The 27,451-nt window shown below is 47.2% G+C and overlaps 1 protein-coding gene across 1 annotated transcript in view; it reads right to left on the bottom strand.

Annotated features, from left to right (window-relative positions):
• SYF2 (SYF2 pre-mRNA splicing factor) overlaps positions 1-27,451 on the bottom strand; it is a 669,776-nt gene that overhangs the window by 165,827 nt on the left and 476,498 nt on the right. The window contains exon 6 of the mRNA XM_044060077.1: positions 4,832-4,930. Coding sequence (XP_043916012.1) covers positions 4,832-4,930 — 99 coding nt within the window. The remainder of the gene's footprint in view (positions 1-4,831; positions 4,931-27,451) is intronic.

Genomic DNA, 27,451 nt, shown 5'->3' with positions numbered 1-27,451 from the left:
TGATTCAAAGCTACACTGGATACTACCTTTGGCATAAAGGAAGGATTGGTTCGTAAGGAAACTCTGTCCTGATGGAAAATGATGAATGGTTGCACAGCCATGAGGGCCTATAGCTCCGAAACCCTGCGTGCTGAAGTGATAGCCAGTAGAAAGGCTGTTTTCCATGACAAGTATTGTAGTTCTGTTGAAGAAGCTGGCTCGAAGGGAGGAAGGGTCAGCTTTTCCAATACGAAGTTGAGGCCCCAAGCAGGGACTGGTGGTTTCCTTGGAGGTTTTATATTCTTTGCCCCTCTGAGGAACTGCCTTAAGAGAGGATGAGAGAATAAAGGAGGATCTGTGTTGTATTGTGCAGAAATGGCTGAAGCGTGGATCTTGATGGAGGAGAAGAAAAGTCCACTGTTTAACGTCTCAGCTAGGTACTGTAAAATTTGAGGTATATTTATTACCCAAGGATTCTGGCCCATTTCTTGATTCCAGGCACAAAATCATTTCCATTTGGCGGAGTAAGCTTTTCTAGTAGAAGGTCTTCTGGCCTCCAAGATGACATCCTGCACCTCCTTGGAGAGGAGAAACTGTTGGGAAATCAAGGAATTCTCCATGCAGCTAGATTTAGGGTTTTGAGCTGGCTGTGAAGGGTTTTGTAGTTGTGCTGGGACAACAGAAGAGGGACTAGAGGTAGGATCCATGGTGGGGAATGTGTCAGGCTCTTCAGGAGCGGATACCAGTGTTGTCTTGGCCAGTCTGGAGCAATGAGAATCATTTTCGGCCTCTCTGCTCTGGCTTTTAATAAAACTTTGGGCAGCAGAGGAAGAGGTGGGAAGGCATAGACTGTCAATGTTGTCCAATTGAAAGAAAGTGCGTCCACTTTCCAGGCCTGTGTGTGATAGGACCGTGAACAAAATTTTTTCAACTGGTAATTTCTGTGGGTAGCAAAGAGATCTATGTCTGGCTGTCCCCATGCCTGAGTTATCATTGTGAAAACTTGAGGATGCAACTTCCATTCGTGTGGATCTGTCATATTTCTGCTTAGGTTGTCTGCCAGTGTGTTTTCCTTCCCTGGCAGGAATTGAGCCTGTAGTTGAATTTGCAATTCCAGTGCTGTGTTCCATAGTGTCATGGCTTGCCTGCACAGGGGGTATGAATGAGTTCCCCCCGTTTGTTTATGTACCACATCACTGTGGTGTTGTCTCTGTCTTTATCAATAGCTGGCCTGGATGCAGTAGGTCTTTGAAGGTCATAATAGCCTTTTGCACGGCTAGCATTTCCTTTTGGTTGATGTGCAGGTGCTTGTCTTTTCGGGTCCATTTTCCCTGAATGCACTGATCTGTCATGTGTGCTCCCCAGGCGTAGTCTGATGCGTCTGTTGTGATGACTTGAGTTGCTTGAGGTACACAGAAAGGGAGACCTGTGTTTCTTTGGCAAGCTTGAGCCCACCACAAAAATTCCTTTTGAAGGCATGGAATGAATGGTATATTTGCTTCCAAGCTGTGGCTGTGTTGAGACCATAAGTTTTTTAGGTACCATTGAAGTTTTCTCATATGCAGCTTTGCACAAGGGAGTAGTAGGATGCAAGATGTCATGAATCCCAGAGCCTGCAGGACTTTCCTTGCAGTTAGCCTGGTGAAAGTTGCCATTTTTCTGAAGTATTGAGACAATTGCCCTTGTTTGTCTGGCATGAGGTAGGCCATCTGGGTGGTTGTATTCAAGCTGGCACCCAGGAAAATTATTTGTTGAGAGGGTATTAGTTTTGATTTCTTTTTGTTGACTGTGTATCCCAGGAAGTTCAATAGTTTTATTACAAATGCCAGGTGCTGCAGCAGTATGTCCTTGCTGTCCGCTTGGATCAGGCAGTCGTCCAGATATGGGTAGATTTGTATCCCTTGTAGTCTGCAGAAGGCGATTACTGATGCCAGGCATTTCAGAAATACTCTGGGCAGTAGATAAGCCAAAGGGCAATGCAGAGAATTGGTAATGGGTTGAACCTGCAAGAAATCTGAGGTATCTTCTGCAATCTTGTCTGATAGGGACATGCAGGTATGCCTCCTTGAGGTCCAATGTTACCATCCAAGACTCCTTGCCCAGCATGGGAAGAAGCTGCTGTAATGTGAGCATCTTGAATTTTGGCACCTGTAGATATGTGTTTAGGATGGATAGGTCTAAGATAGGTCTCCAATCTTTGTCTTTCCTTGGTACCAGGAATAGTCTGGAATAAAACCCTTGACCCTGTTCTTTTGCAGGTACCTCTTGAATCGCTTTCATGTCCATGAGAGCTGAAATTTGTTTTTGTGCCTCTGCCCTTTGATTTTGTGGCAGGTTTGGCATGCCTCTCATTCTTGGAAGGGTGTGAAAGTGAAACCTGTAGCCTCTGTCTATAATGTCCAGAATCCATTTGTCTTTTGTAATAATATGCCAATTTTTTGAGAATAATGCCAGTTTTCCGCCCAAAGGTGCTGCCATTAAAGCTTTGCTTGGCAGGTGTAGGGGGAAGTCATTGTGTCTGTTTTCTAAAAGACTGTGATCTATCTTCTCCACCTCTTGGGGTTGGTGCTTGCCACTGTCTGGCTCTGAAAGATCCTTGAGGTTGCCCTCTACCCCTTGGGCATCTGTATCTGCCCCTTTGAGGTCTGTCCGTGGCTGGAAAGGACCAATTTTTTGAAGGCCAGTTTCTGCTGAAATGTGGAGGTTGTACCTGCAGGAAATCTTTCACTGTTTGCATTGATTTCGCTTTTTCCTCCATTTTCTTTAGTACCTCCTCAGCTTTAACACCAAACAAGACATCTTTTTGAAGGGGTGCATCTAATAATTTAGCTTTGACATGATCTGGTAAGGTTTGCTCTTTGAGCCATGCATGTCTACGTATAACAGACCCCATAACAGCAGCTCTACATGAGGCCTCTAAAGCATCAAAACCACACTGCAAGTTATGTTTACCCACTTGCTCTGCACCATGCAACAAATCCTGCAACTCTTTTAAATCTGGTTGATCTGGTTGTGTCATTTTGCTTTTCAGCTGAGATATCAAAAACTGTTGATACTGTAACATATGGAACTGACAGTTTAATGCCCTCATGGTTAAAGTGGCCGAGGTGTACACCTTTTTCCCCCACCTTTCTAAAGCTCTGGAATCTCTCTCTGAAGGTAATGGGTTCTTAGCAGTAGAGGCCTTAATTCCCTTGGGACCCTGTGAAATAGTTTCTGGGTCAGCAGTATGGCTTTTATATAGGAACTGGTGAGAATCAGGAACCCGGTAATACCTGTCTGGTTTAACAGGAGCAGGAGGCAAAGAATCTGGATTAAGGCTGGCTTATGTGTACACATCATCCAATATATCTAAATCAGGAGGGATAGCCAGGGGCCTATGCTGTGGGAGCCGAAGAAATTCCCTGAGCCTTGTCTTGGAATCTGAGTAATCTTGGCCTTCCCAGTGAAAGTGTTCTCTCAATGTATGCAGGGTTTCCCCAAAAAGAGTAATCCTCAGGGGGGGAGACCGGGGGAATAGACTCCTCTGCATCAGAGTCTTCGAATGGAGAATAGGCATAATCCTGGTCCTCAGATAGTTCTGAGGTAATAGAAGCTTGATCTGAGGAAGGGTAGTCTTTCTCTAATCTGGGCCTTTTGTCAGAGGGGGGTTGAGAACCCCTAACAAGAGAAATCAAATCCTCAGCCATTTTAAGCATCTGCTTTTTAGGCATGGGGCCTGGGGATTTGAGGACCCTGTTTTTTGGTTTTCATGGCTGCTTTAGATTTAGTGAAGGCTTTAATAGAGAAGGAGGAAGGCCTGAAGACGCCTTGAGAAATGACAGGCCTGCCTAAATTCTGAGTTTCCCCGCCAAGAGTGGCGTCGGTATCTGCAGTAGAAATGGGGACAGAGGAGCCTGCGACCTCGGGTACTGAAGACACCGGTAATGTAGTGTCATCGGTACTCAGGGGCTGTGTAGGTGCCTCGCTGAGTACCGGAGAACCGGTAGTCGGCCTTAGCGTGGTCTCAGTAGACGGTGCGGACATCGAATGTCGGTCTTTATCTTTGCGTCTTTTGCTCAAAACTGGAGTCGGAGTATCCGACGACATAATATAATTAAATTTTTTGCCAAAATAGTGAAGGGCGAACTCCACCCGGCGCTTAATAGTGCGCTTGTTGAATCTAGCACAAAAACGGCAGGCCGAGACGTCGTGGTCTGGGCCTAAGCAAGGAATACAGAAAGAGTGGAAATCCTTATGCGGTATTTGCTTCCCACAAGAAATGCAATTATTAACTTTGTCTGCCATCGGTCTGAGGCAAGAAAAGTTTCCCCAATGGGGTACTTAGCTTTCAAACAGACTTCGGCTGAAATACTTTCGTAAATCTCAGGAGCTGGCCGACCAGCACTTGCGAACTACTTCTGCTTCGGGCACCGCGCGGCAAGAAAGACTGAAGAAAATGGCGTTGGCTGCCTCTTTTATACCCCTGTCGCACTGACATCAGGGAAGAAGCGACGACAACCGACGCCGGACCTAGACTTTGGAATTCGGTCGACCGAAGACCCGCCTGACGGCAGGATAACCCTATCTGTAATGACTGCAGCTGTATGCACGATGAACATCAAGCAGTGCTCCTCTTACAGTCCCCCATGCCCACTTGAAATCTACCTTGATGCTGGCATCTCTTCTAGTTTTTGACTCTTAACATTGTATTAGCAAATTGGATTTCAAAATGGCAGAACGAATATGGACTATTCAGATTAGGGAGATAATATCTTACCGAACTGCCAGCATACCACTTAGCCCAATTTATATAGCAATCTCTTTTTCACATGTTAACAATTCCTCTAGACATCACAAACATTGCACTTACTGTTTCTCAAGATCAGCAACCATCCTGTCCACTCCCTCTTTTGTTGGGACATGTGTGCCAAGGAGAAGGCTGTTAGCTGTTGGGAAGAACTCTTCTCCACTGCAAACAGATACCAGAAGTGAGGTAATATCTTAAAACGTGAAGAGTACAGCAAGTTTAAAGTGATGACATCACGAGTAAGCTGCAGTACAAGCTAACACATAGAAACATTACTATCAAGTACAATGCTTTAAAGCAGATTTACCAGTAACTATACATACACAGTGTAAAAGATCATATCTGCATTCAGTATGAGCAGAAAACAATCACACTGGTTATTCACTACCTGAAACACAGACTGCTAAGTACTGAAATTATTTAACTTTCAACTTTACTGTTTGTTTTCTGTCTACATATATATATATATCCAATATCCACTAAGCTTCATCTGTTGGTGTATTCAGAACCAATATGTTCCTACTCCTCTCAGAGCACGTTTTTGCATGTTTGTTGACTGTTCACTTACAGCAACACATCTTTACAGTAGGTGGCACTCTGCATGCAATAGAGTGCACAACATAGGATCATAGGTGGTTACTAGGCTATTGGCCCTGTGGCCCTTATAAACCTAGCCAAGGAGTTTAGCCCATGTTTAGACAAATCAGCAATGGATGCCCCTGTCCAGCAGGTACATGGGTGGAATCCCAGGGGTATATTTTCTGTTTCCCATCCAGTTATCCAGGTTGCACTTAAAAATGGATAAAGAGGTACTCTGCTTGATGGGAGCAGGGGGTCTATTCCATAGACAGGGGAGTCTCTGGGACACAAATCTGTCCTGCCAACAAGTCTTGTTGATATCACAGACCAGGTTGAGGCTCTGCGTGCGAGTTATTGAGTGGAACTTGACTTCCGAATATGTAGCAGTCCCATCAAGGTGGGGTCTATGAATGCCTTGTATGCCAGACAGAGGTCACCTATGAGGGAGTCTGTATGAAACAGAGTAGAGGGATAGGGCTTTTATAGAATAGAACACACAAAAAATGAAGTAGATGAATCATCAGGTAAGATTTTAATCCTGGTACCTTAAATAGCATGTACAATGAAATAATGAAATCTTATCTACATCAACAATTCAATTAATTACTGTAACAGCAATATGAATACAATTAGTCCAACAGAAGTCAGCATTTAAAGTGACAATATAATAGAAATACATTATCTATTTCTATTATATTGTCACTTTAAATGCTGACTTCTGTTGGACTAATTGTATTTATATTGATGCTGCGGTAATTAATTGAATTATTGATGTAGATAAGATTTAATTACTTCATTGTGCATACTATTTAAGGTGCTGTTTTTTTGTAAAAATTATCCCCTGAAGGCGAAGGGCCGAGGTACCAGCATTAAAATCTAACCTGGTGGTTCATCTACTTCATTTTTTGAGTGTTTTATTCTACAATTATTGTGTCACTTGTTCCATTGGTAGATAGGGCTTTTAGCCTATGTATGGCAGATGTTTGAGACCCTGGATTCTCCTGGTGAGGAACCTATGTGGTCTCTCCAGCTGCTGCATGTGCTTTGCGAGGTACATGCTGAAAGGGGCACTGTACTCGATAATGGGCCTTATAAGGGAAGAATACAGGGATGTTATGACCTCCTTTGTCCCTGGATGAAATATCCTTACTTATGAGGTGAGCCATGTAGAAGGATTTCCATACAACGGAAGCAACATGATGGTCAAAAGTCAGGTTGCTATCTACCTGGGTGCCCAAATCCGTCACAACTGATTGAGTGCTTAGGACGTTATTGATGTGATAATTTTTGGGGATGTCACTCTCCCCAAAGGGGATGATGATGCTTTTTGGGTATTCAGCTTGAGGCCATGTTTCTGGCACCAGTCATTTGTCTGAGTGAGACCCTCTTGGAGGATGTCCACATAACTAGGGGAATTGATGACAGCACCCAGCTTGTAGTCATCTGCAAACTTGGTCAGCCATAACCCACTGATTTTGGTCTGCACCTCAGAAAAGTATATCCCAAATAACAGAGGCCCCAAGACCAAAGCATGGGGTACGCCGCTTGTTACAGATCTACTCCTTGAGGTGGCTTGCCCTATTTTGACTACGTGGGTTCTAGCAGTGATCCAGTTTGCTACCCATCTGGTAACATATGGATTGATACCTGGTTGAAAGAGTTTATCTATTATGCCTGAGTGGGGAATAGTGTCAAAGGCTTTGGCCAGGTCAAGGTAGGCGGTGTGCACTGTCTTCCCCTCATCCATGGCTTTGGTGACTGTCTCAAAAGGCATCGACCAAATTTAGCAGACATGAATTCCCTTTGATGATGCCAAACTGTGTGGGATTAAGTGTTTGGAGGTTGCCAATGTCCTTGTTGATGAGGTCCATGATAATCCATTCCATGGCCTTGCAGATCAGGCTAGTTAGGCTGATGGGTCTATAATTTCTCAGATCGGTGGAACTCCACCTTTGTGTAAAGGGATGACAGTGGCTATCCTCCACTCAGATGGGATGAAGCCAGTACTCAGGCTTTGGCTGAATAGGGTGTCTAGTGGTGCTGCAAGTTCCTGCCTGAGTTCATGTAGGATGTGGCCTGGGATGTTATCGGGTCCCATGGAGGCGATATTTTTTGCCTTTGAGACAGCAGTGATGACCTGTTCCACAGATATAAGGGGAAGGGGGCAGGTACTGGGGATGTCCTAATTTACTGATGGGGGAAAAGAGGGGTAAAGTTTTTGCTGAATCTGTCAACCAGCAAGTTTCTATATTTACGGCATTTGTATATGTGGTGTCCTTGACCTCCAGTTCTGAACAGATCTGGGTGGTTCCTTTGAGGTTGAAGACATATGTGAAGAAGGCCGTATGATTGTCTCTAGTTGATGTGGCCAATTTGGACCCTAAGTTTGCTTTGGAGAATTTCACTAGTGCTCTTATTTGCTTGTTCAGGCTAAGGAGACATTGCTTCCAATTGGGCACCTGCTCCTTCTTGTTCTTGGACAGCAATTTTTTTTCCTTTTGTTATAGAGTCTATTTATTGCAGATGTCCACTAGACAGGTTTACTCTTCTTTGCAGAGGATGATTTAGTCCTGTCGGGTATGCCTGATTCCATGCATCTATATAAATGCTCGTACAGTGCTTTGGTGTAGTTTTGGATATTGGTGCCAATTCCTACAGAGGGGGAAGGGGGCTGTGAAGCTGTTTATACCATTCCTCAAGAGGCTGTAATCAGCTTTGGAGAAGTTTTTATGTCTGAGCCTAGCTAGAGGTGGGTTGGGGGCGATGGTGACTTTGAAAGTAATCGCTTTGTGGTCGGATCTTACCAGGGAGGATGATACTATAGGGATGCTGCAGCGGTTATTCATGTTGGTTAATACCAAGTCCCAATATATTATCACCCCTTGTGGAGGTATCACTGTATTGTGCGTGGAATATCTGATGTGACTAGCAGAGTGTGGGCCATAAAAGTGATGTCTGCACGCACCAGTCCTCAGAACTGAGCACCCCAGCCGGAACCAGTCCTAATAAGGGTAATGCCAGTCCTGTGCCATCCAAAAAGGGGGAGCTGCTATATAAAGTACAGTTGTGTACACTTACCATAAATGTAGATCTTTGAGTGTATTCACTGTTGCAGTCATCACATTTGGGTTATCTGCTTGCAGTAGCCCTCAGTAGGCCCTTATTATCAAAGTCTTGGGTCCTGCGTTGGTTGCTGTCTCATCTTCCATGACGTCAGGTAGTCAGGGGTATAAACCATGCAGCCGACACTATTACATCAGTTTTTCTTGTCCCAGATGTCAGGTGCCCCCTAATGGAAGCAATTAAATATATATATATATATATATATATATATACACACACACACACACACACACACACACACACACACACACACACACACACACACACACACACACACACACACACACAAGGTTATACCTCCAACAAAAAAGCAAACACACCAAAAAGCTTTTAAGCATAGTAAAGGAGAGTAAAGGTATAGCCAAAAGAAGTCAGGGGGCTGGAGGGAGGGTAACCAGGACTGCAACAGTGAACACACTCGAACATCTACACTTATGGTAAGTGTACACAACTGTATTATATTCTTCATGTTTCACTGTTGCAGTCATCACATTTGTGTAGATTCCCAAAGCTAAGGATGGGAGGAGTAATTTAGATAGCATTAGGACCAGCTACAAGGCCCTGCAAGACTGCAGTGGCAAAGCCACTCTGGATTTAGAGAAAATTGGAAAATGGTAATGCTTGGTGAAAGTATGTACAGAACTCCAGGTAACAGCTTTCTAGGATGTCTCTGGAAGGGATACCTCTGAGAAAGGCTGTAGAGGTACATGCAGCCCTGGTTGAATGGGGTCTAATCCCCTGTGGGATAGGTTTTCCATGGTGCCTATAGCAGAAATGAATGCAATGGCCTATCCATTTAGAAATGGTTTGCTTTGAAATAGCCTTCCCCTCTGCCCCTGCAGCAAATGCCACCAACAGTTTTTCAGATTTCCTTTGAGGTTTAGTTCTGTCCAAGTAAAATCTAAGTTGCCTGTGCCCATCTAAGGAGTGCAGCATCCGTTCCCCTTTGTTCTCTGGATAAGAAAAGAAGGCTGGCAAATGAATGGATTGATTAAGAGCCACACTGGATACCACCTTGGGCATGAAGGAGGGAATGGTCCTGAGGGACACCCTGTCCGCAGGAAAGATAATGAAAGGCTCCACTGCCATAAGGGCCTGTAATTCAGATACCCTTCTTGCTGAAGTGATTGCTAAAAAGAAAGAAGTTTTCCAAGAAAGGAATTTTAACTCTGCACTTGCAGCTGCCTCAAAAGGAGGAAGAGTTAGTTTTTCCAATACAAAGTTAAGGTCCCAGGCTGGAGTTAGGGCTCTCCTGGGTGGTCTTAAGTTTTTGGACCCTCTGAGGAACTGCTTGAGCAGTGGGTGAGAAAAGAGGGGTGGTTCTGTGTTGTAATGAGCTGAAATGGCTGAGGCGTGAATTTTGATGGAGGAAAAGGAAAGGCCCTTGTGAGGCATCTCAGTTAAGTATTGAAGAATCTGAGGTAAACTGGGCGCTGCTGTGGCCATCCCTTGAGTTTGGTTCCAGGCACAGAATCTTTTCCATTTTTCAGCATAAGATTTTCTAGTACTAGGCCTCCTTGCCTCCAAAATGACATCCAACACTTGTTTACTGACAGATTGTAATGGAGAGATGAGGTAATTAGCCAGGCTGCCAGGTTCAGGGTTTGAAGCTGGGGGTGCAGAATCTGGCTCTCCTGCTATGACAGCAGGGTAGGGGTCTGAGGCAGGTGCCATGGGGCTAGCAGTGACATGCTGCGCAAGAGGAGGTAACAGTGTTGACGTGGCCAGTCTGGTGCAATCAGTATCATCCTTGGTTTGTCCTTTAGTAGTACGTTGGAGAGGAGAGGCAGAGGAGGAAAGGCATAAACTGACAGAAAAGGCATAAAGATTTTTCCAGCTGAAGGAAAGCATCCACTTTCCAAGCTTGTTTGTGGGGAGTCCTTGTGCAGAATTTGTCCAACTGGTAGTTCTGGGGGGAAGTCCTTGTGCAGAATTTGTCTGACTGGTAGTTCTGGGGGGAGGCCTTGTGCAGAATTTGTCCAATTGGTAGTTCTGGGGGAGGCAAACAGGTCTATATCTGGGATCCCCTCTTGTTTATCAACATGTTGAAAGTCTTTGGTTCCAGTTTCCACTCATGTGGGCCCATGAGATTTCTGCTTAGTTCGTCTGCCAGTGTATTTAATTTTCCTGGCAGGAATTGAGCCTGTAGATGCACTTGGTAGCTCAAGGCTGTGTTCCACATAGCCATGGCTAGTCTGCAGAGGAAGTAAGAATGCGTACCCCCCTGCTTGTTTATGTACCACATAACAATGGTGTTGTCCGTCTTTACCATTAATTGTCCTGTAAGAATGTGGTCCTTGAAGGCCATCAAAGCATTCAGTATGGCTAACATCTCTTTTTGATTGATATGCAGGTGCATTTTACTTGGGTTCCATTTGCCCTGAATGCACTTCCCTGCCAGGTGAGCCCCCCATGCATAGTCTGATGCGTCTGTTGTTAGGGTTTAGGTGGCAGGGGGTAGAGTGAATGGCAGTCCCTTGTTTTGGTGGCAGGCCTCTGCCCACCAAAGGAATTCTAACCGTAGGCAAGGTATGATAGGAATCATTGCTTCTAGATCCTGAGAATGTTGACACCATAGGCTTTTTAGATACCATTGTAGTTTCCTTATATGCAGTCTTGCATATGGAATTAGTAGAATGCAGGAGGCCATGAACCCCAAGGCTTGCAGTATTTGCCTTGCAGACAGCAGGGTTTTTGTGGCGACAAGTTTGAAGTAAGTTGTCAAATGAATTTGTTTCTCTGGTGTGAGGAAAGCCATCTGTGAAGTTGTGTTCAAGCTTGCTCCCAGGAATATAATTTGTTGACAGGTTACCAGATGTGATTTCTTTTCGTTTATGGTGTACCCCAGACAAGTTAGCACCTTCTGTACAAATGCCAGATGATTCAAAAGTATATCCTGGCTTTCTGCCTGAATTAGACAATCGTCCAGGTATGGGTATATTTGAATATTTCTTTGCCTGCAAAATGCAATGACTGGAGCTAGGCACTTTGTGAATACCCTGGGCGCAGTAGATAAGCCAAAGGGCAGTGCAGAGAACTGATAGTGCATGTAGCCTGCTTTGAAGCGTAGGTATCTTCTGCAAGATTCCCTGACTGGGATGTGCAGGTAGGCTTCCTTTAAATCCAGTGTTGCCAACCAGGCATCTTTGCCTAGGATAGGAAGCAACTGGTGAAGGGTTAGCATCTTGAATTTTGGAATCACCAAAAAGGTGTTTAAGATAGAAAGGTCCAGGATAGGACACCATGAGTTGTCTTTTCCGGGTACCAGGAAAAGTCTTGAGTAGAAACCTTGTCCCTTTTTCTCTTCTTGTACAGTTTGAAAAGCCTTTATGCTTAAGAGAGAGAGTACTTGCTTTTGAGCCTCTGCCCACTGATTTGGGGGTAAATCTGGCCAACCGTTTGGGGTTGGTAACGTGTGGAAGTGAAATCTGTATCCTTGGGAAACTATATTTAAAACCCATTTGTCCTGGGTAAAGAGCTCCCATTTTTTTGCCTGCAGAGCAATCTTTCCCCCTAAAGGAGCAATCAGTTGAGAAGTGCTTGGAAGTTTTAAAGTTAATTCATTGAGACAGTTTACCACAGAGGGAGTCTTACTACTCCCTGATTTGGAAGTGGGAGCCCCCCACTGCTTAGTCCTGTGCGTAACCTGGGACTGAAGCCTGTATGTTCTGTTGGTTCTGGGTTTGGATTCAGAAGGCCTGGAAGAGGCAGGAAAGGACCAATTCTTAGAGGGCCAATGCCTACTAAATCTTGGAGGCTGTACTTGTAGGAAATCTTTAACAGTTTGCATAGATTTAGCTTTTTCTTCCATCTTTTTAAGAACTTCTTCTGCTTTGTTGCCAAAGAGGCAGTCTTGATTTAAGGGAGCATCCAGCAATTTAGCTTTAACATGATCTGGCAAGGATTGCTCCTTAAGCCAAGCATGCCTTTTAAGTACAGACCCAGTGACAGCAGCCCTGCAAGATGCCTCTAGTGAATCAAAACCACATTGTAAAGTATGTTTTCCAACCTGTTCAGCAGAATGCATTAAATCCTGTAAATCCTTATTTTCAGCACAGTCAGGAATCAACATCATTTTCTGTTTAATCAATCCAATAATATGCTGCTGATACTTTAACATATGAAACTGGCAATTTAAGGCCCTAATGGCCAAGGTTGCACAAGTGTATACCTTCTTACCCCATCTATCTAGTGCCCTGGAGTCTCTATCAGAAGGGGTAGGATTTTTGGCAGTAGTAGCCTTAATGCCCTTGGGTCCCTGTGAAATGGTCTCAGGATCTGCAGTAGGATTTTTAAAAAGGAACTTGTGAGAGTCAGAAACCCTGTAATATCGATCAGGTTTTCTGGGAGCAGGAGGTAAAGAGTCAGGGGCCAAGTTATATTCTGAAAAGGCATCATCAACAATGTCTAGTACAGGAGGGATAGCTAAAGGCCTGTGCTGGGGCAGTAGTAAGAAATCCCTAAGCCTCTTTTTAGAATCAGAGTTACGAAAATGCTCCCTAAGAGTATGCAAGGTTTCACCAAAGAGAAATCCTCTGGGGGGGGGGGGGAGCAGAGGGAATGGAGTCCTCTGCATTAGAATCCTCAAAGGCAGATGAGGGTAAATCCTGGTCATCAGAGGAAATAAGAAGTTATGTACTCACCATAACGTTCCATCCGAGTAGGTAGACTTCATTTGTCTGCAACCTTTGGGAATCGGATCCGACCTCGGATCCGAGCCGGCAATCTTTCATAGCTTAGATCCGAGCTCCTAGCTCCTCCCCTTCACCCATAATCCCCTGCCAACCCTGACTGACCTCAGATCAAGTTTGCCCATAAACAATAAGGCTGAAAAGGAACTAACTACCTTCCTTAAAGGGCAGAGTAAAAGCCTCTGGCCAAATAACATCCGAAGGTCAGGGGGGAGGAGGGTGGGACGGTTGCAGACAAATGAAGTCTACCTACTCAGATGGAACGTTATGGTGAGTACATAACTTCTTAATCTGAAGTAGTTGACTTCATTTGTCAACAACTTTTGGGACAGAGTCCCCAGCTACCTGTACCTTGGGCGGCCTTCATGGAAGGATGTTCAGGAGCACTGCAGAGCCAAAGGATGCTCTCCCTCTAGAGATAATATCCAATTTATAATGGTTGATGAAGGTATGAGGTGAAGCCCAAGTGGCTGCTGAGCAAATATCATCCAGGGGTACTCTAGACCGAAAGGCAGCAGAAGTAGACATGGACCGAGTAGAGTGGGCACAGACTCCCTGAGGTGCGGGCCTGCCAGAACTTTCATAAGCCAAAAGGATGCATTGTGAAATCCACCTCAACAAGGTGACCTTTGAGACAGATTTACCTAAGTTAAATTTGGCAAAGGAGATGAACAACTGGTCGGATTGTCTATGACCAGCCATTCTATGAATGTAAAAATGCAGCTGTCTATGCACATCTAAAGAATGTAGTTTGTATTCTCCTTTGTTCTGGTATTCAGGAAAAAAACTGGCAGATTAATGGATTGGTTAATATTTGCCTTGGAATCAACCTTAGGAAGGAATGAGGGATTGGTCCTGAGGTAAACCCTATCTTTGTGGAAGGTCAAGTAAGGAGGTTTTACACATAGGGCTTGAAGTTCAGAGACCCTCCTAGCTGAAGTAATAGCAATGAGAAAGGCTGTTTTCCATGACAAATGTTTGAGATCAGCTGAAGCTGCAGGTTCAAAGGGGGGGAGCTGTCAGGGCCTGAAGTACTAAAGCCAAATCCCATGGAGGCACTACTTCCTTTATTGGAGGTCTGAGTAGGAAGGTGCCCTTCAGAAAGGTCTTACATAACTTCGTGGTGATCAATGGACCCAGTTCATGTCCCACGTGGTAATGAGAGATAGCTGCTAGTTGAACTTTGACTGTGGAACAGCCAGCCCCCTGATGAAAAAGCCCTGAAAGGAAATCCAAAACGGCAGGCAACGGAGCTGTGAAAGGGTCTAGGTTCTGACGCTCCGCCCAAATAGCGAAACGTCTCTATTTACTCCTATAGACTTTCCTAGTAGAGGGCTTGTGTGCTGCTACTAGGACAGCTTTAACTGGGAAGGAGATACCGGGAGTCCTAGCTACGAGTGGAACTGGAGCAACCAAGCTGTAAACTTGAGATTGTCCAGGTTCGGGACTGGGAGGCCTAGGGGGTGGGAAATCAGATCCGGGAGGGGATCTAGAATCCAAGGCGGATTCACCAGATGAGACCACAGGTAAGGGAACCAAGCTTGACGAGGCCAGAATGGGGCAATGAGGATCATTTTGCTCCCCAACCGACTGGCTTTCTGTAGAAGCTTCAGCATCAGAGGTAGAGGGGGGTAAGCATAGAGTAGACCGGGAGGCCAAGCATGCACCAGAGCATCTCTCGGGAATTCCCCGGCGGGGGGAATTAGACCGAAGTAGCTGTTGCATTTCGTGTTTGAAGGAGAGGCGAAGAGATCGCAACAGGGTTGTCCCCATACGGCAAATATCCGCTTCGCTACCTGGGGATTGAGAGACCACTCGTAAGGAGACAGTATGGTGAGACTGAGTTTGTCCGCCAGGATGTTGGACCGTCCTGGAATGTGCATTGCAATAAGAAAGCGGTTGGTGGAGAACGCCCATTCCCACACTCTCATAGCTTCTCGACAGAGTGGATAGGTCCTGGTTCCCCCCCTGTTTGTTGATGTACCAGACCACTGACATGTTGTCTGACTGAACTGCAACTGTTCCTGTAGGAAGAAGGCTCTGAAGTGCTTGCAATGACAACAGCACTGCCCTCATCTCTACAACATTTATATGCAATGAGGTCTCTGTATTGTTCCACGTGCCTTGGACCGTCCTGCCCGCATAATGCCCCCCCCCAAGGTGAGAGGCATCCGTGGTCACCGTGGCGAGTGGAGGGGCCATGGAGAAAGGGCGTCCCGCCTGGAGGTCCGGTGATTGTAACCACCATGCGAGATCTCTTTTGCAAGCCTTGCTGAGGAGAATGGGGTGACTGAGAGGGTATCGACGGAAGGACCATTGGACTTGGAGGGTCCACTGCAAAACCCTCATGTTCAGGCGAGCCATGGGGAGCAGGGTAATTGCGGACGCCATGGAGCCCAGCGCCCTCAGGACCAATCCCACCGGGGGAGCCGACGATAGTAAAATGGTCCGCACATGTAGCCTCAGGGTGTGAAGTCGCTCAGTGGTTAAGAAGGCTAGTAAGTTGTTGGTGTCTAATCTGGCCCTGATAAAGTCTATCACCTGAGTCGGGTTGAGAAAGGATTTGTTCGTGTTGACGGTGATCCCCAGCCGGGGAGCAAGGTGGAGAGAATAATTCCTGGCTGAGCAGAGTAGATGCCTTGTTGGGGCGGTCAGGAGCCAGTCGTCTAGGTATGGAAACACCTGCATTCCCTGGAGCCTCAGGTGGGCCGCTATCACTGCTAATACCTTGGTGAACACCCCGGGGGCTGAGGTGAGACCAAAGGGAAGGACCCTGAACTGATAATGACTGGCTCCTAGCCGGAAGCGGAGAAACCTCCTGGATCGTTTGTCCATCAAAATGTGGTGATACACATCCTTGAGGTCTATCAAGCACATCCAGTTGCTCTCCCGCAACATGGGGAGAATGGATTGAAGGGTGACCATCCGGAACTTTTCTTTGGTTACTGACAGGTTCAGGAGGGAGAGATCGAGGATTGGCCTTAGGTCCCCTGTCTTTTTTGGCACCAAAAAGAACCTGGAGTAGTAACCCGATCCGAACTGGTCTGGGGGGACGTGTTGGATGGCTCTTTTTCCTAAGAGCTGCTGAATTTCCGCAGCTGCAGCCTCCCTCTGATTGGGTGGGACGTCGGGAAGTCATTTGGGTTGGTGAGGGATGTGAGAAAAGGGAATTTGGTAACCTCTGGATATGATGCGAAGCACCCAGCAGTCTATTGTGGTGGACTCCCAAGCTGCCAGGTGCCTTGAAAAACGTCCCCAGACTGCCTCCAGAGAGGTGCAGTCGGGCAACCCCTCAGGGTCGTTGGGTGAGCTGGTCAGAGAAAGCTTCTCTGGACCCACCATTCCTCGGGCCCCCTCTGCCTCTAGGGCGGCGACCACCCTGTCCTCCTCTGCCACGGAAGGACTGGGGATCCGGAGCGGACTGGGACTGTTGCGACTTCCGGAACCACATCTTCTTCTGTCCCTTTTGGTTCTTGGAGAAGGACCTCTGGGGAGCAGAGAGGTGGACTCTGACGGCAGACAACGTCTTCCCGGCTTTTTCGCTCTGGACCAAAGTCCCGTGAACGGTCTTGCCAAACAGGGCAGAACCATCGAAAGGGGCATTCGCAAATGATGCCTTGAAGGGTTCTGCGAAATCGCAATGCCGGAGCCAGGCTTCACGTCGCATGACGAGGCCTGCTCCGCTGGCTCTAGCGGCTCCCTCTGTGGCGTGGGACAACAGCCGCATAGAAGTGTTAGATATGGACCTGAGAGTGGCCATCTGAGTGGAGTACAACCATTTGTCCTCCACTGACATGGACTCAGGGGGCGACGCAGCTTACTCTTTAATAAGGTCCCGCTGCAGTCGAATAACATGTGCCATGTAGTTCAGAGACCTCACCGAGGTCCATCAAATGGGACTCCATGCTCGGTGGATGGACCGAGGGACTCTCCTGAGCTAATTCCCTCTTGGTGGCCGCCGCCACCAACATGGCATCTATGGGGGGACCTTTGCTCCAATGGGACCTCTCGGAGGGCGGACTAAGGATCTTGTCCGGGCATTTGGGGACTGGCTCCACAGTGTCCAGCTCCTTCCATGCCCTAATGGTAATAAGGTCCACTAAGGGGTCGGGCGGTGAGGACACCCAAGAGGTAGATGGGCCTGCTTCGAATGCCTCCAGGAACATGGATTCATCCGAGGAAGCCTTGGGGGCAGACCACCCCCCTCTTATCCTGAGCATTTCCATGATGTCTCTGAAGGAGACATCCTCGGGGGGTGACCTAGGGGAGCCTTCCCCTTCATCCAAATCCGTGTCATCAGTCAAGGACTCGGGGGGAGTCCACGTGCCTCCTCTTGCACTTTCGCTTGTGAAGGATGTCCTCGGGGGGCGGGGGCTGTCCATGGACGTCTCACCAGCTACGTCCTGTTCCAAGGGAACGACCTGGGACATCAAAGCAGGCTGGTCTGTCCCTGGGGCCAGGTGATGGAAGCCATACCCAACAGAGAGGGAGTGCGGGGCAAAGCCGAAGCAAGCACCGGGGGCCTGGAAGCACTCGACAGTGCCCTCTCCACCACATCGAAAGCAGAGGGAGAGCCGCTCTCTCTGGGATCCGAGAGCAGACCCTCGCTCGGATCCGATGGACGGATCGGGGTCGGCGCCAAAGCCATCGGATCCGACGGACCAGTGTGCTCCGACCTAGATGGAGCTGAAGACACACTGATTCCCTCGGATCCAATGCTCAGCCCACGGCTCTGAGAGCCCGGATCCAACAAAAACGGACCAGACAGGCTCGAGGGAAGAGTCGGCGCCGAAGTACCCGATACTGTCGGCGCCGACCCACCTCCGGCTCCAAGGCTGCTCGGCTCCGAACCCGGGAAGCGGGTCGGAGAAGGAGCTATCGGGGCAAAGAAAGGTGTCGAGCTCCCCCCCAGAGGGGGGGAGGCAGGAGCACTCCCATCTGCAGTTGGGCCTGGAGAAACCTTTGCATCATCCGGTCCAAATCTGCGTTGGAAAGGCTGCGAGTCGATCTCGACGAGGCCACCGAGGCTGGCCAGGAATGCCGCCTCGATGACCTCGACGGAGATCGGGTCTCCTCCTCCTCGGGGCCCGGTGAGAAGCATGGAGACTGGATCCGAGAAGGGGGAGACCGGGAAGCCCTGGAGGGAGAAGACCGCTTAGCCGGGGGGCCGAAGCGGAGGCCTCAGCCCGCCGCTTATGGTGCTACTCCCTCCTTTTTTCTTTCCTGGCCTCCCTCTCCTCCGGAGTTGCAGCGGGAGTTTGAGTCCCGACCGGAGGGAGAGAGGCAGGAGTGGCCGTCGCCGAAGCCGGGGAGGAGGCCATAGAAGCACTGGAGGCCGAGGCCGAAGCCGAATCCGGGGGCAAAAGTCCCGCTAGGATCAGCTTCGACCTCCGGCCCTTCAGTGCCCTGGGGTTGAATGCCGCACAGATGGAACACCCAGAGGAAAGGTGTTCAACCCCAAGGCACCGCACACACCGAGTGTGGCCATCTGCTGGGGAGAGTTTATGGCCACACTCGGTGCACTTGGAAAAGATGGGTTTTGGGGCCTCAGACATCTTAAAGAAAAAACCCACTTGTTAGGCCCCAAACACACAACACACAGAAGCTACAACTAGCGAAGGGGAGGGAGGGTACGTTTAACTAAAAAGGTATAAACTAGGGTAGTTTTAGCCAAAAAAAGGGAACCTGACCACAAAACACACTCGTACACTTAAGGGGATAATAAAAATTTTAAAAACTCTCACAAAAAACCCTACGATACGAGGAGCTTGAAAACATAGCTGCTGACGAGAAGCGTGGCAAACTAGATCTGAGGTCAGTCAGGGTTGGCAGGGGATTATGGGTGAAGGGGAGGAGCTAGGAGCTCGGATCTAAGCTATGAAAGATTGCCGGCTCGGATCCGAGGTCGGATCCGATTCCCAAAGGTTGTTGACAAATGAAGTCAACTACTTCAGATCAGAAATTTCAGAATCCTGGTCAGAAGTATCATAAGCAAATTCAGTCCTAGGTCTCTTAGAGGGGGAAGGTTGGCTTCCCCTGATTAAAGTAATAAGGTCTTCAGCCATTCTTATTTGTTTTTTAGGCACAGAGGCCTAACCATGCGGTCTGGGCATCGGTTTTCTGGGCATGGTTTGAGATTTTGGCCTTAAAAAAGAAGATGGCGTTGGTTTAATATGCAAGTCAGTAGCCCTGAATACACCCTCAGAAGCCGGTGCCTGCACAGCGGCTCTGGACCCATCCAAGGCAGAGTCATCCGCAGGTTCCATAGTTGAAGCATCTCGCGGCATACAGGACTCCGAATGGGTCTCAGCAGAGGCCTGCAAATCTGAAGTAGCGGGTATCAGGGGCTGCGAAAGCACCTCACTAAGTACTGGAGAACTGGCAACTGGCTTAGGAGAAGCGTCATCGGCAGCTTTGGAGCTAGGCGGCCTGTCTCTGTCCTTATCTTTGCGTTTTTTCGGAATGTTGGTAGTCGGATGGCTAACCGAAGACATATCTGGATAATTGAACAGAGTACCAAAATATTTAGAAGCATAAATATACTGACGACGAATAGTTTGTTGCTTAAATAAGGCACAAAACCGACAGCGAGGTACGTCGTGGTCAGGGCCTAGGCAAGGCATATAGCACGAATTAAAATTTTTATGAGGTATTTGCTTTCCACAAGAAATACAATTATTGACTTTTACTGACATTGGTTTAGAGCAAGAAAAAGTTTCCCCAACTGGGTACTTCACTTTAGTTGAAGACTTTGGTTCTGAAACTCGAAAATGAAAATTTCAGGAGTCGGCTGACTGGCACCTGCGAACTGCTTCTACTTCGGGCACTTCACGGCAAGAAAGACAGATGTAATGGTGTCGGCTGCAATGCTTTATATCCCTGACTACCTGACATCACGGAAGATGAGACAACAACCAACGCAGGACCCAAGACTTTGATAATCAGGCCGACTTAGGTCTACTGCAAGCAGATAACCCAAATGTGATGACTGCAACAGTGAAACACAAAGAACATCAGGAGGGGTAGGTGGGTGGGAAGGAATACTGCAACATAGAAAAGAAGGGCATCTATGGTTATGGCAAGATTTCAAACAACTTTTCTATGTCTTTCTATTCCCATGTTGCAACATTCTGTGCATATGGATGAATGCCAAAGCTCACTGTGAAGAAGGGGGAGGTGGCCTAGTAGAATTTTCCACGAATCCATGCAGGATAGCCCTGGCAAATCCAGCTCTGGCCCTAGAAATGTGGTTTAACTTGTAATGTTTGGTAAAGGTATGCACAAAAGACCAAGTGGTTGCTTCAAGAATAGTGAAAGTGTCCAAACCCTTGAAGAAGGCCCCAGAAGAGGCCAATGCCCTGGGAGAGTGTGCTTTGACAGTACATGGCATGGACTTTCTGTGGCGTTTGTAGCAAAAGGTAATAGCTTTGGAAATCCATGTTGAGACTGTTTGTTTAGAAACTGCTTTCCCAAGTGCCCTGGCATGGAAGGAGATAAACATTTGGTCTGCTTGTCTGACAGACCTGGTTTTGTGTAGACAGAATCTAAGTTGTCTGTGCACATCCAGGGAATGAAGTACTCTCTCACTGTCTCCTTGTGGATTGGGAAAGAAGGTGGGTAGGTAGATGGCTTGATTTAAGGAAAGGTCATTAACCACCTTGAGTATGAAGGAAGTGTTAGTTCTAAGAGTGACTCTGTCTGTGTGGAATACTAATAAGGATGGAATAGCCATGAGGACCTGCAATTCCAACACCCTTCTAGCTGAGGTCAAGGCCATGAGGAAAACAGTCTTCCATGTGCAATGTTTTAGGAAAGCTTTGGCAGCTGGCTCGAATGAGGGAAGGGTGAATTTCTCTAAAACATAGTTTGGGTCCCATGGGGGGGGTTTCTTTGGTGACCTGAGACGAAGTACCCCCTTAAGGAACAGCTTTGCAAGTAATCTGGAAGCTAAGGGGGGTCCAGAGGAATACATGCAGAAATGGCAGACAAATAGGTCTTAATGGATGAGAATGCTAACCCTGTCTGCAATAATTCATACAGGTAAGACAGTACTAGAGAGGTCTCGCTTTGCAGTGGGTGCAACTGCCTTTGAGACACCATATCTAGAATCTTTTCCAATTTGATAGGTAACATTTCCTGGTATTTGGTTTCCTGGCCTCCTGCAGGACGGTGAGCATGTCCTCATTGTAAAGGTGTCTGAAAGGGATCAGAATCATATCACCCACAGAGTGAGGTGAAGAGCTTGCCACTGTGGGTGGATTTGGGTTCCCTTATGCTATGAGAGATGGTCCACTCTGAGGAGTAACTTGTGGTGACTGCCCTTGGATAACTGTAAGAGAAGGAGGAACCAATGCTGTCTTGGCCAGTATGCAGTCACCAGCATGATTTTTAGTCTGTCCTGCTGGATCTTCAGCAGGACCTTTTGAACAAGAGGGAAGGGGGGAATGCACAGAGAAACATACCCTTCCATGAAACTGAAAAGGCATCTGTTGCCATAGACTGTGGTTCTGGTAGTCTGGTTCATAAGGAAGCAAGTTGCCATGTTGATGGAGGAGGCAAACAGGTCTATTTGAGGTGTACACCACAGGTGGACCAGGTCCAGGAAGACATCCCTGTGAAGCATCCATTTGTGTGCCTTCATCATGGATCTGCTGTGTGAGTCTGCCTGAGAATTCTGATGGGAAGGTATGTATACCGCCTGTAAGGCCACTCCCTGGGAGATTGCCATTTTCCGCACCGGGAGAGCTAGTCTTCAAAGCAAATAAGATTTGCCACCCCCCTTGTTGCGATACCACAGCACTGTGGTACTGTCTGTAAAAATTTTAGGGGACCTGGTTGAAGTTTGGTTTGGAAAGCCCGCAGGGCCAATAGTGCTGCCCTCATTTCTTGGATATTGATGTGTTCTTTCCCTATGTGGCAGTGGCCACATTCCCTGCACTTTCAGGTGCCCCACAGTTGCTCCCCAGCCTAAGTCCGAGGCATCTGTGTACATGGTCCGCTTTGGTTGAGGTGGCCGGGGGGGAAGACCTGGGTCGAGGTTCACTGGCTACAACTACCAATGTATCTCCTGTTTGAGGCGGGGCAGGAGGGTTACCCTGTACTTGACGGGGTGGGAGTGCTGCGTCCAAACTGACCTGAGGTACCATTGCAGTTTCCTCATGTGGAGTCTTGCTAAAGGTAGCATGGATATAGTGTAGCCCAGGAGCCAGAGGTACTGCCTTGCAGTCATTTCTGTGGTATGAAGGGACAAAAGTAGGTAATGTGTCAAGCTTTCCACTTTTTTGGGGGGGAGGTAGGCTTTCATGATATCTGCACAGATCCTGCATCCCAAGAAGACAATGTCTTGAGTAGGTTCCAGTTGGGATTTGGGCAAATTGATCTGAAACCCCAGGGACTGCAGGAGAGTAATGGCAACTTGTAAGTGTTGCAGGAGGGTCTGTTTGCTGTCTGCCTGAATGAGCAGGTCATCCAAATAGGGGAATATCTGGATTAATTTTGTTCTGCAGAAGGCAATCACTTGATCCAGACATTTGGTGAAGACTCTGGGTGCAGTGGAAAGTCCAAAGCGCAAGGCAGAGAAATGACAGTGAGAGAAGCCCACAGAGAACCTCAGGTAATTCCTGAAACTCGTCCTTATAGGGATGTGAAGGTAAGCATCCTTGATGTCTAAGGTGGCCACGAACCCTTGAGGGAAGAGGAGCAGGAAGACAGTTGGCAAGGTAAGCATCCTGAAGGTTGGTACCTGAAGGAAAAGGCTGAGAAGAGAGAGGTCCAGAATTAGCCTCCAGGGGCCATCTTTTCTTGGAACCAGGAAAATTCTGGAGTAGAAGCCTCTTCCCACTGCAGATAGAGGAACAGTTTGAATGGTACCTTGAGTCATAAGGTTGTTCAGCACAAGTTATAAGAAGGTAAGCCATTCTTTTGGGGGCTGTGGGATTCCCTTTCTCTGTGGTGGAATGAGCCAGGTCTTGAAGTACCCGTCTCTTATTATAGAAGGATCCACTTGTCTGAAGTGATAAGTCTCCATGCTTGGAGACAGTGAGAGAGACGTAATAAGAGAGGGACAGACGGAGGAGGTGGGGGATCCAAGGTTGGCAGGTAGTCGCACACTACTGGCTCTGCCTTGAAAGGGCGGCCTCTGGCTGGTAGATATGGTGGCTCTTGTTGGAGTGGTTTGCTTCCTAGAGGTTTTCCTAGGCCTAGAAGAGGTAGCAGGCCGAGAGTGTTTCCTGATAAATTGCGTTTTGGCTGGACAATTCCTCTGAAATTTTGGAACTGGGGAAACCAGAAGATGTTTTAAATCTTTCATCTCTTTCCCCTTTTGTTGTAAATACTTGAATAAGTCTGCCACTTTTGCTCCAAACAGGGCTGTATTGTACAAAGGAGCATCTACCAGCTTAGCTCTAAAATCATCGGGTACAGGTTGAAGCCATAAGCAAGAATATCTTCTTAAGGCAGAAGCTGATGCTGCTGACCTGGCTGAGGCCTCAGCAGCATCATAGTTGCACCTGACAGAGTGCCTGGTAACCTGAGAAGTAAGGGCAACTGGTGAACATAGTTGAGCTTTGGCTGCAGAATCTGGGGAGTCAGACAATTCCTTGGAAATCTTCTACAAAAGGGACAAGGCATATTTAGCCATTTGTGTCTGATAATTAGTTGCTCTGAAAGCCAGAGCAGAAGTATATATTTTCTTGCACAAACACAAATGCTACATGGTTTTACTGTACTTGTTAGCAGGCAAGAAGATGGTATAAGGTAGTAGCTTCGAAGCCTTGTCAGTAGAAATGGAAATTGTGGCAGGGTCTACAGCAGGACACTTTATAAGGAATTTTGCAGTCTCAGGGACTTTATAAACCCTATCAGGTCTGCGTGGGGCAGGGGGCTGTGAGTCCGGATTCAAGGATGCTGCTGAGAAGGCATCCAGAAAAGCAGGGAGAATGAGAGGAACAGCAGCTGCTGAGAAGGCATCCAGAAAAGCAGGGAGAATGAGAGGAACAGCAGTAGGGTATGGGGAATCTATCTGGATGAGGTCATAATACCTATTTTGTACCTCTGTCATTTCTGATGATTCCGACTTAAAATGTTCATTTTAACTATAGTTTCCCCAAAGGTTAGATCCTCTGCTGGAGAGTCAGGATCAACAGATTCCTCTTCTGGGAACCATATACTAGGGGGAAGGCAGCTGGGAGACATATGAGAGGGATTCTTCAAAAGAAGAATCAGAGTATTCTTCCTCTTCCATCTGACAGGGATCTGATGTCTAAGGCCTGGGGCTCAGGATTGGAGGAGGAAATGTGCAAGTCCTAGGAGTGGTAGGCCGTAAGACCATAAAGGTATTAAACAGGCTTTGACTGAAAGCCTGCCAATTAGGAGTACTTTCAGTAGCTGGAGACACATGCGTTCTCTTTTTTTTCTTTTTGAGTGACAGCCTAGCGGGTGTCTGAACAGAGGAAGGCCTAGTGTCGGAAGACTGCAAAGGAATGGAGGGGTCCAACGGTCCTACAGAAATCGTAGGTTCCCCTTAGCATCAGAAACCAATGTCAGAAAAGCATCTGTGGACATGCCCTCTATGCAGAATTGTGCAGCTTCCGTATAGGTACCCGCTGTATCCGAGGTGTGGAGCCCGAGCATTCAGCCAGTCCATCGGCCACAGGCTGAGGGTCAGATGGAGGAGGTGCAGTGGCAATAGCAGGCATAATGGTCTTGGCCTTCTTTTTTGGCAATTCTGTAGGTAAGTCGGTGGAACCCTCCATACCTAACTGTTTCAGGCGTTGGTTTTCCAAATATATGTTAAGTGTGTGAAGTCGGCTACGAAGAGTTTTGGACACAAATGCTTGGCAGATGGTGCAGACCTTGTAGTCATGTGACTTACCTAGACAAAACAAGCACTGATCGTGGGCATCTTCGTGAGGTATCTGACGGCCACACCTACACTTGTCCTTTCTGGATGACGTTAACAAGCATTAGAAAAACAATGGCTGAAAAAAGATTCTGCAGTGGGGCACTTATCTGAGTTCTCTAAAATACGATGGCTGGCAAGGCAGGAACACCTAACGTTCGACTAGCGGCCGAGAAGTTCTGAAGACTAGTGAGTGCAGATGTCACTTTTATGGCCCACGCTCTGCAAGTCGCATCAGACATCCCACGCACCACAGAGTGACTGAAATTTCTTGTATACTGGCCGGACGTTTGATTAGCAAGAGGAGAAAACCCATATGTAGAGAATGCTACAACATGGGAATAGAAGGACATCAAAGTAATATTAGAAAAGTACAGTTGTGTACACTTACCATAAATGTAGATGTTCAAGTGCATTCACTGTTGTAGCCCTAACATAAGGGTCATCCGGCTCCCGGTAGCCCTCAGTCGGCCTGAATACCTGAGTCCTCGGTAAATGACGCTGGCTGCCGTCGGCTGTAAAATTGATGTCAGAACATCAGGTATAAAGGGAGGCAGCAGACACCCTGGATTTAGAAAACAAAGGTAGATTGTAATGCTTTGTGAAAGTATGGACAGAAGACCAAGTAGCTGCTTCTAAAATGTCCCTGGTAGGCACACCTCTCAGAAAAGCTGCAGAGGTAGAGGCTGCTCTAGTAGAATGGGTCCTAATACCCTGAGGGGGAACCTTCCCATGCAGCAGGTAACAAAAGTGAATACAGTGAACAATCCATTTGGAAATGGTCTGTTTTGAAATAGCTTTACCCTGAGCCCCATGAGCAAAACTGACCAACAACTGCTCAGAGTTCCAAAATGGTTTAGTCCTGCCTAAGTAAAATCTCAGCTGTCTATGTACATCAAGAGTGTGCAGAATTCTTTCCCCCTTATTCTGGGGATTATTGAAAAATGTAGGCAGGTGAATAGACTGGTTAAGGGTCAGACTGGAAACCACCTTAGGCGTAAAGGAGGGATTAGTTCTCACGGAGACTCGATCTGAATGAAAAATAATGAAAGGTTCTACTGCCATTAAGGCTTGTAACTCTGAAACCCTTCTGGGTGAAGTAATAGCCAAAAGAAAAGCAGTCTTCCAGGAGAGAAACTTCAAATCGGCAGAGGCAGCTGGTTCAAAAGGAGGTAGAGTAAGCTTCTCCAAGACAAAATTAAGATCCCAAGCAGGAGTAGGAGCTCTTCAGGGAGGTCTAAGATTGCTAGCTCCCCTCAGGAACTGCTTCATCAAGGGGTGAGAAAAAATAGGTTGCTCAAAAGAACAATGAGCATAAATTGCTGAAGCATGAATTTTAATTGAAGAAAAGGAAAAGCCACCATGAAGCAAGCTTGCTAGGTAAACAAGAATGAGGGAAAGAAGGATTAGAAGAGTCTTCTCCTTTAGCCAGCATCCAAGAGCAAAACCTCTTCCATTTATCTGCATAGGATTTTCTAGTGCTAGGCCTCCTGGCCTCATGAAGAACTTCAACCACCTGTTGTGAAAGATTTAAGGTATTATCCAGGCAGCTAAATGCAGAGTTTGAAGATGAGGATGAAGAAACTTTCCCCCTTCCTGAACCAACAGGTCTGGTACCAGGGGAAGATGTCAAGGCTGAGCCTGGAAAATGTTGCGAAGAAGAGGGTACCAATGCTGCCTGGGCCAATCGGGTGGTATAAGAATAGCCTTTGGTTTTTCGTCCCTTACCTTTAGCAGCACTCTGGGAAGAAGAGGCAGAGGAGGGAAGGCATAAATTGAGAGATGTGTTCATGGGAAGGACAACGTGTCCACTCTCCAAGCTTTGTTATGAAACTCCCTGGTGCAGATGGTTGGAAGGAGATGAATGGTGTGAGAAGAAAAGATCCACTTGTGGAGTGTCCCAATGCTGAGTAATGCAATGGAAAATGATCTTGTTCAGTTGCCACTCATGAGGATCCAGAACATTTCTGCTTAAATGATCCGCCACAGAGTTTAGCCTCCCTGGAAGATACTGGGCTATTAGATGTATGCCCATGGAAGCTGCTAAGGACCACAGCCTCATGCTTTGTCTGCACAAGGGGTAAGAGTGAGTCCCCCCTGCTTGCTGATGTACCACATTATTGTGGTATTGTCTGTCCTGATCAGAAGAGTCCCAGGGTAGATTAGGTCCTTGAAAGCCAGCAAGGCCTGCTGCACTGCCATCAATTCTTTTAAGTTTATGTGCCGATGAATCTGTTGGGTGCTCCAAGTCCCCTGTATGCCCCTGTCTTCCAGATGTGCCCCCCCATGCATAATCCGAGGCGTCTGTGGTGAGAGTTTGGCTGGCAGGTGGTGGGCGGAAAGGCAGACCCTTGTTCTGAGAACAGGCTGTCACCCACCAGAGAAACTCCA

Source organism: Protopterus annectens, chromosome 1.part2 (genome assembly GCF_019279795.1).
Source record: "Protopterus annectens isolate FY-2018-M chromosome 1.part2, PAN1.0, whole genome shotgun sequence".
NCBI lineage: Eukaryota > Metazoa > Chordata > Ceratodontiformes > Protopteridae > Protopterus > Protopterus annectens.
This window is presented reverse-complemented; position numbering and strand designations above follow the sequence as displayed.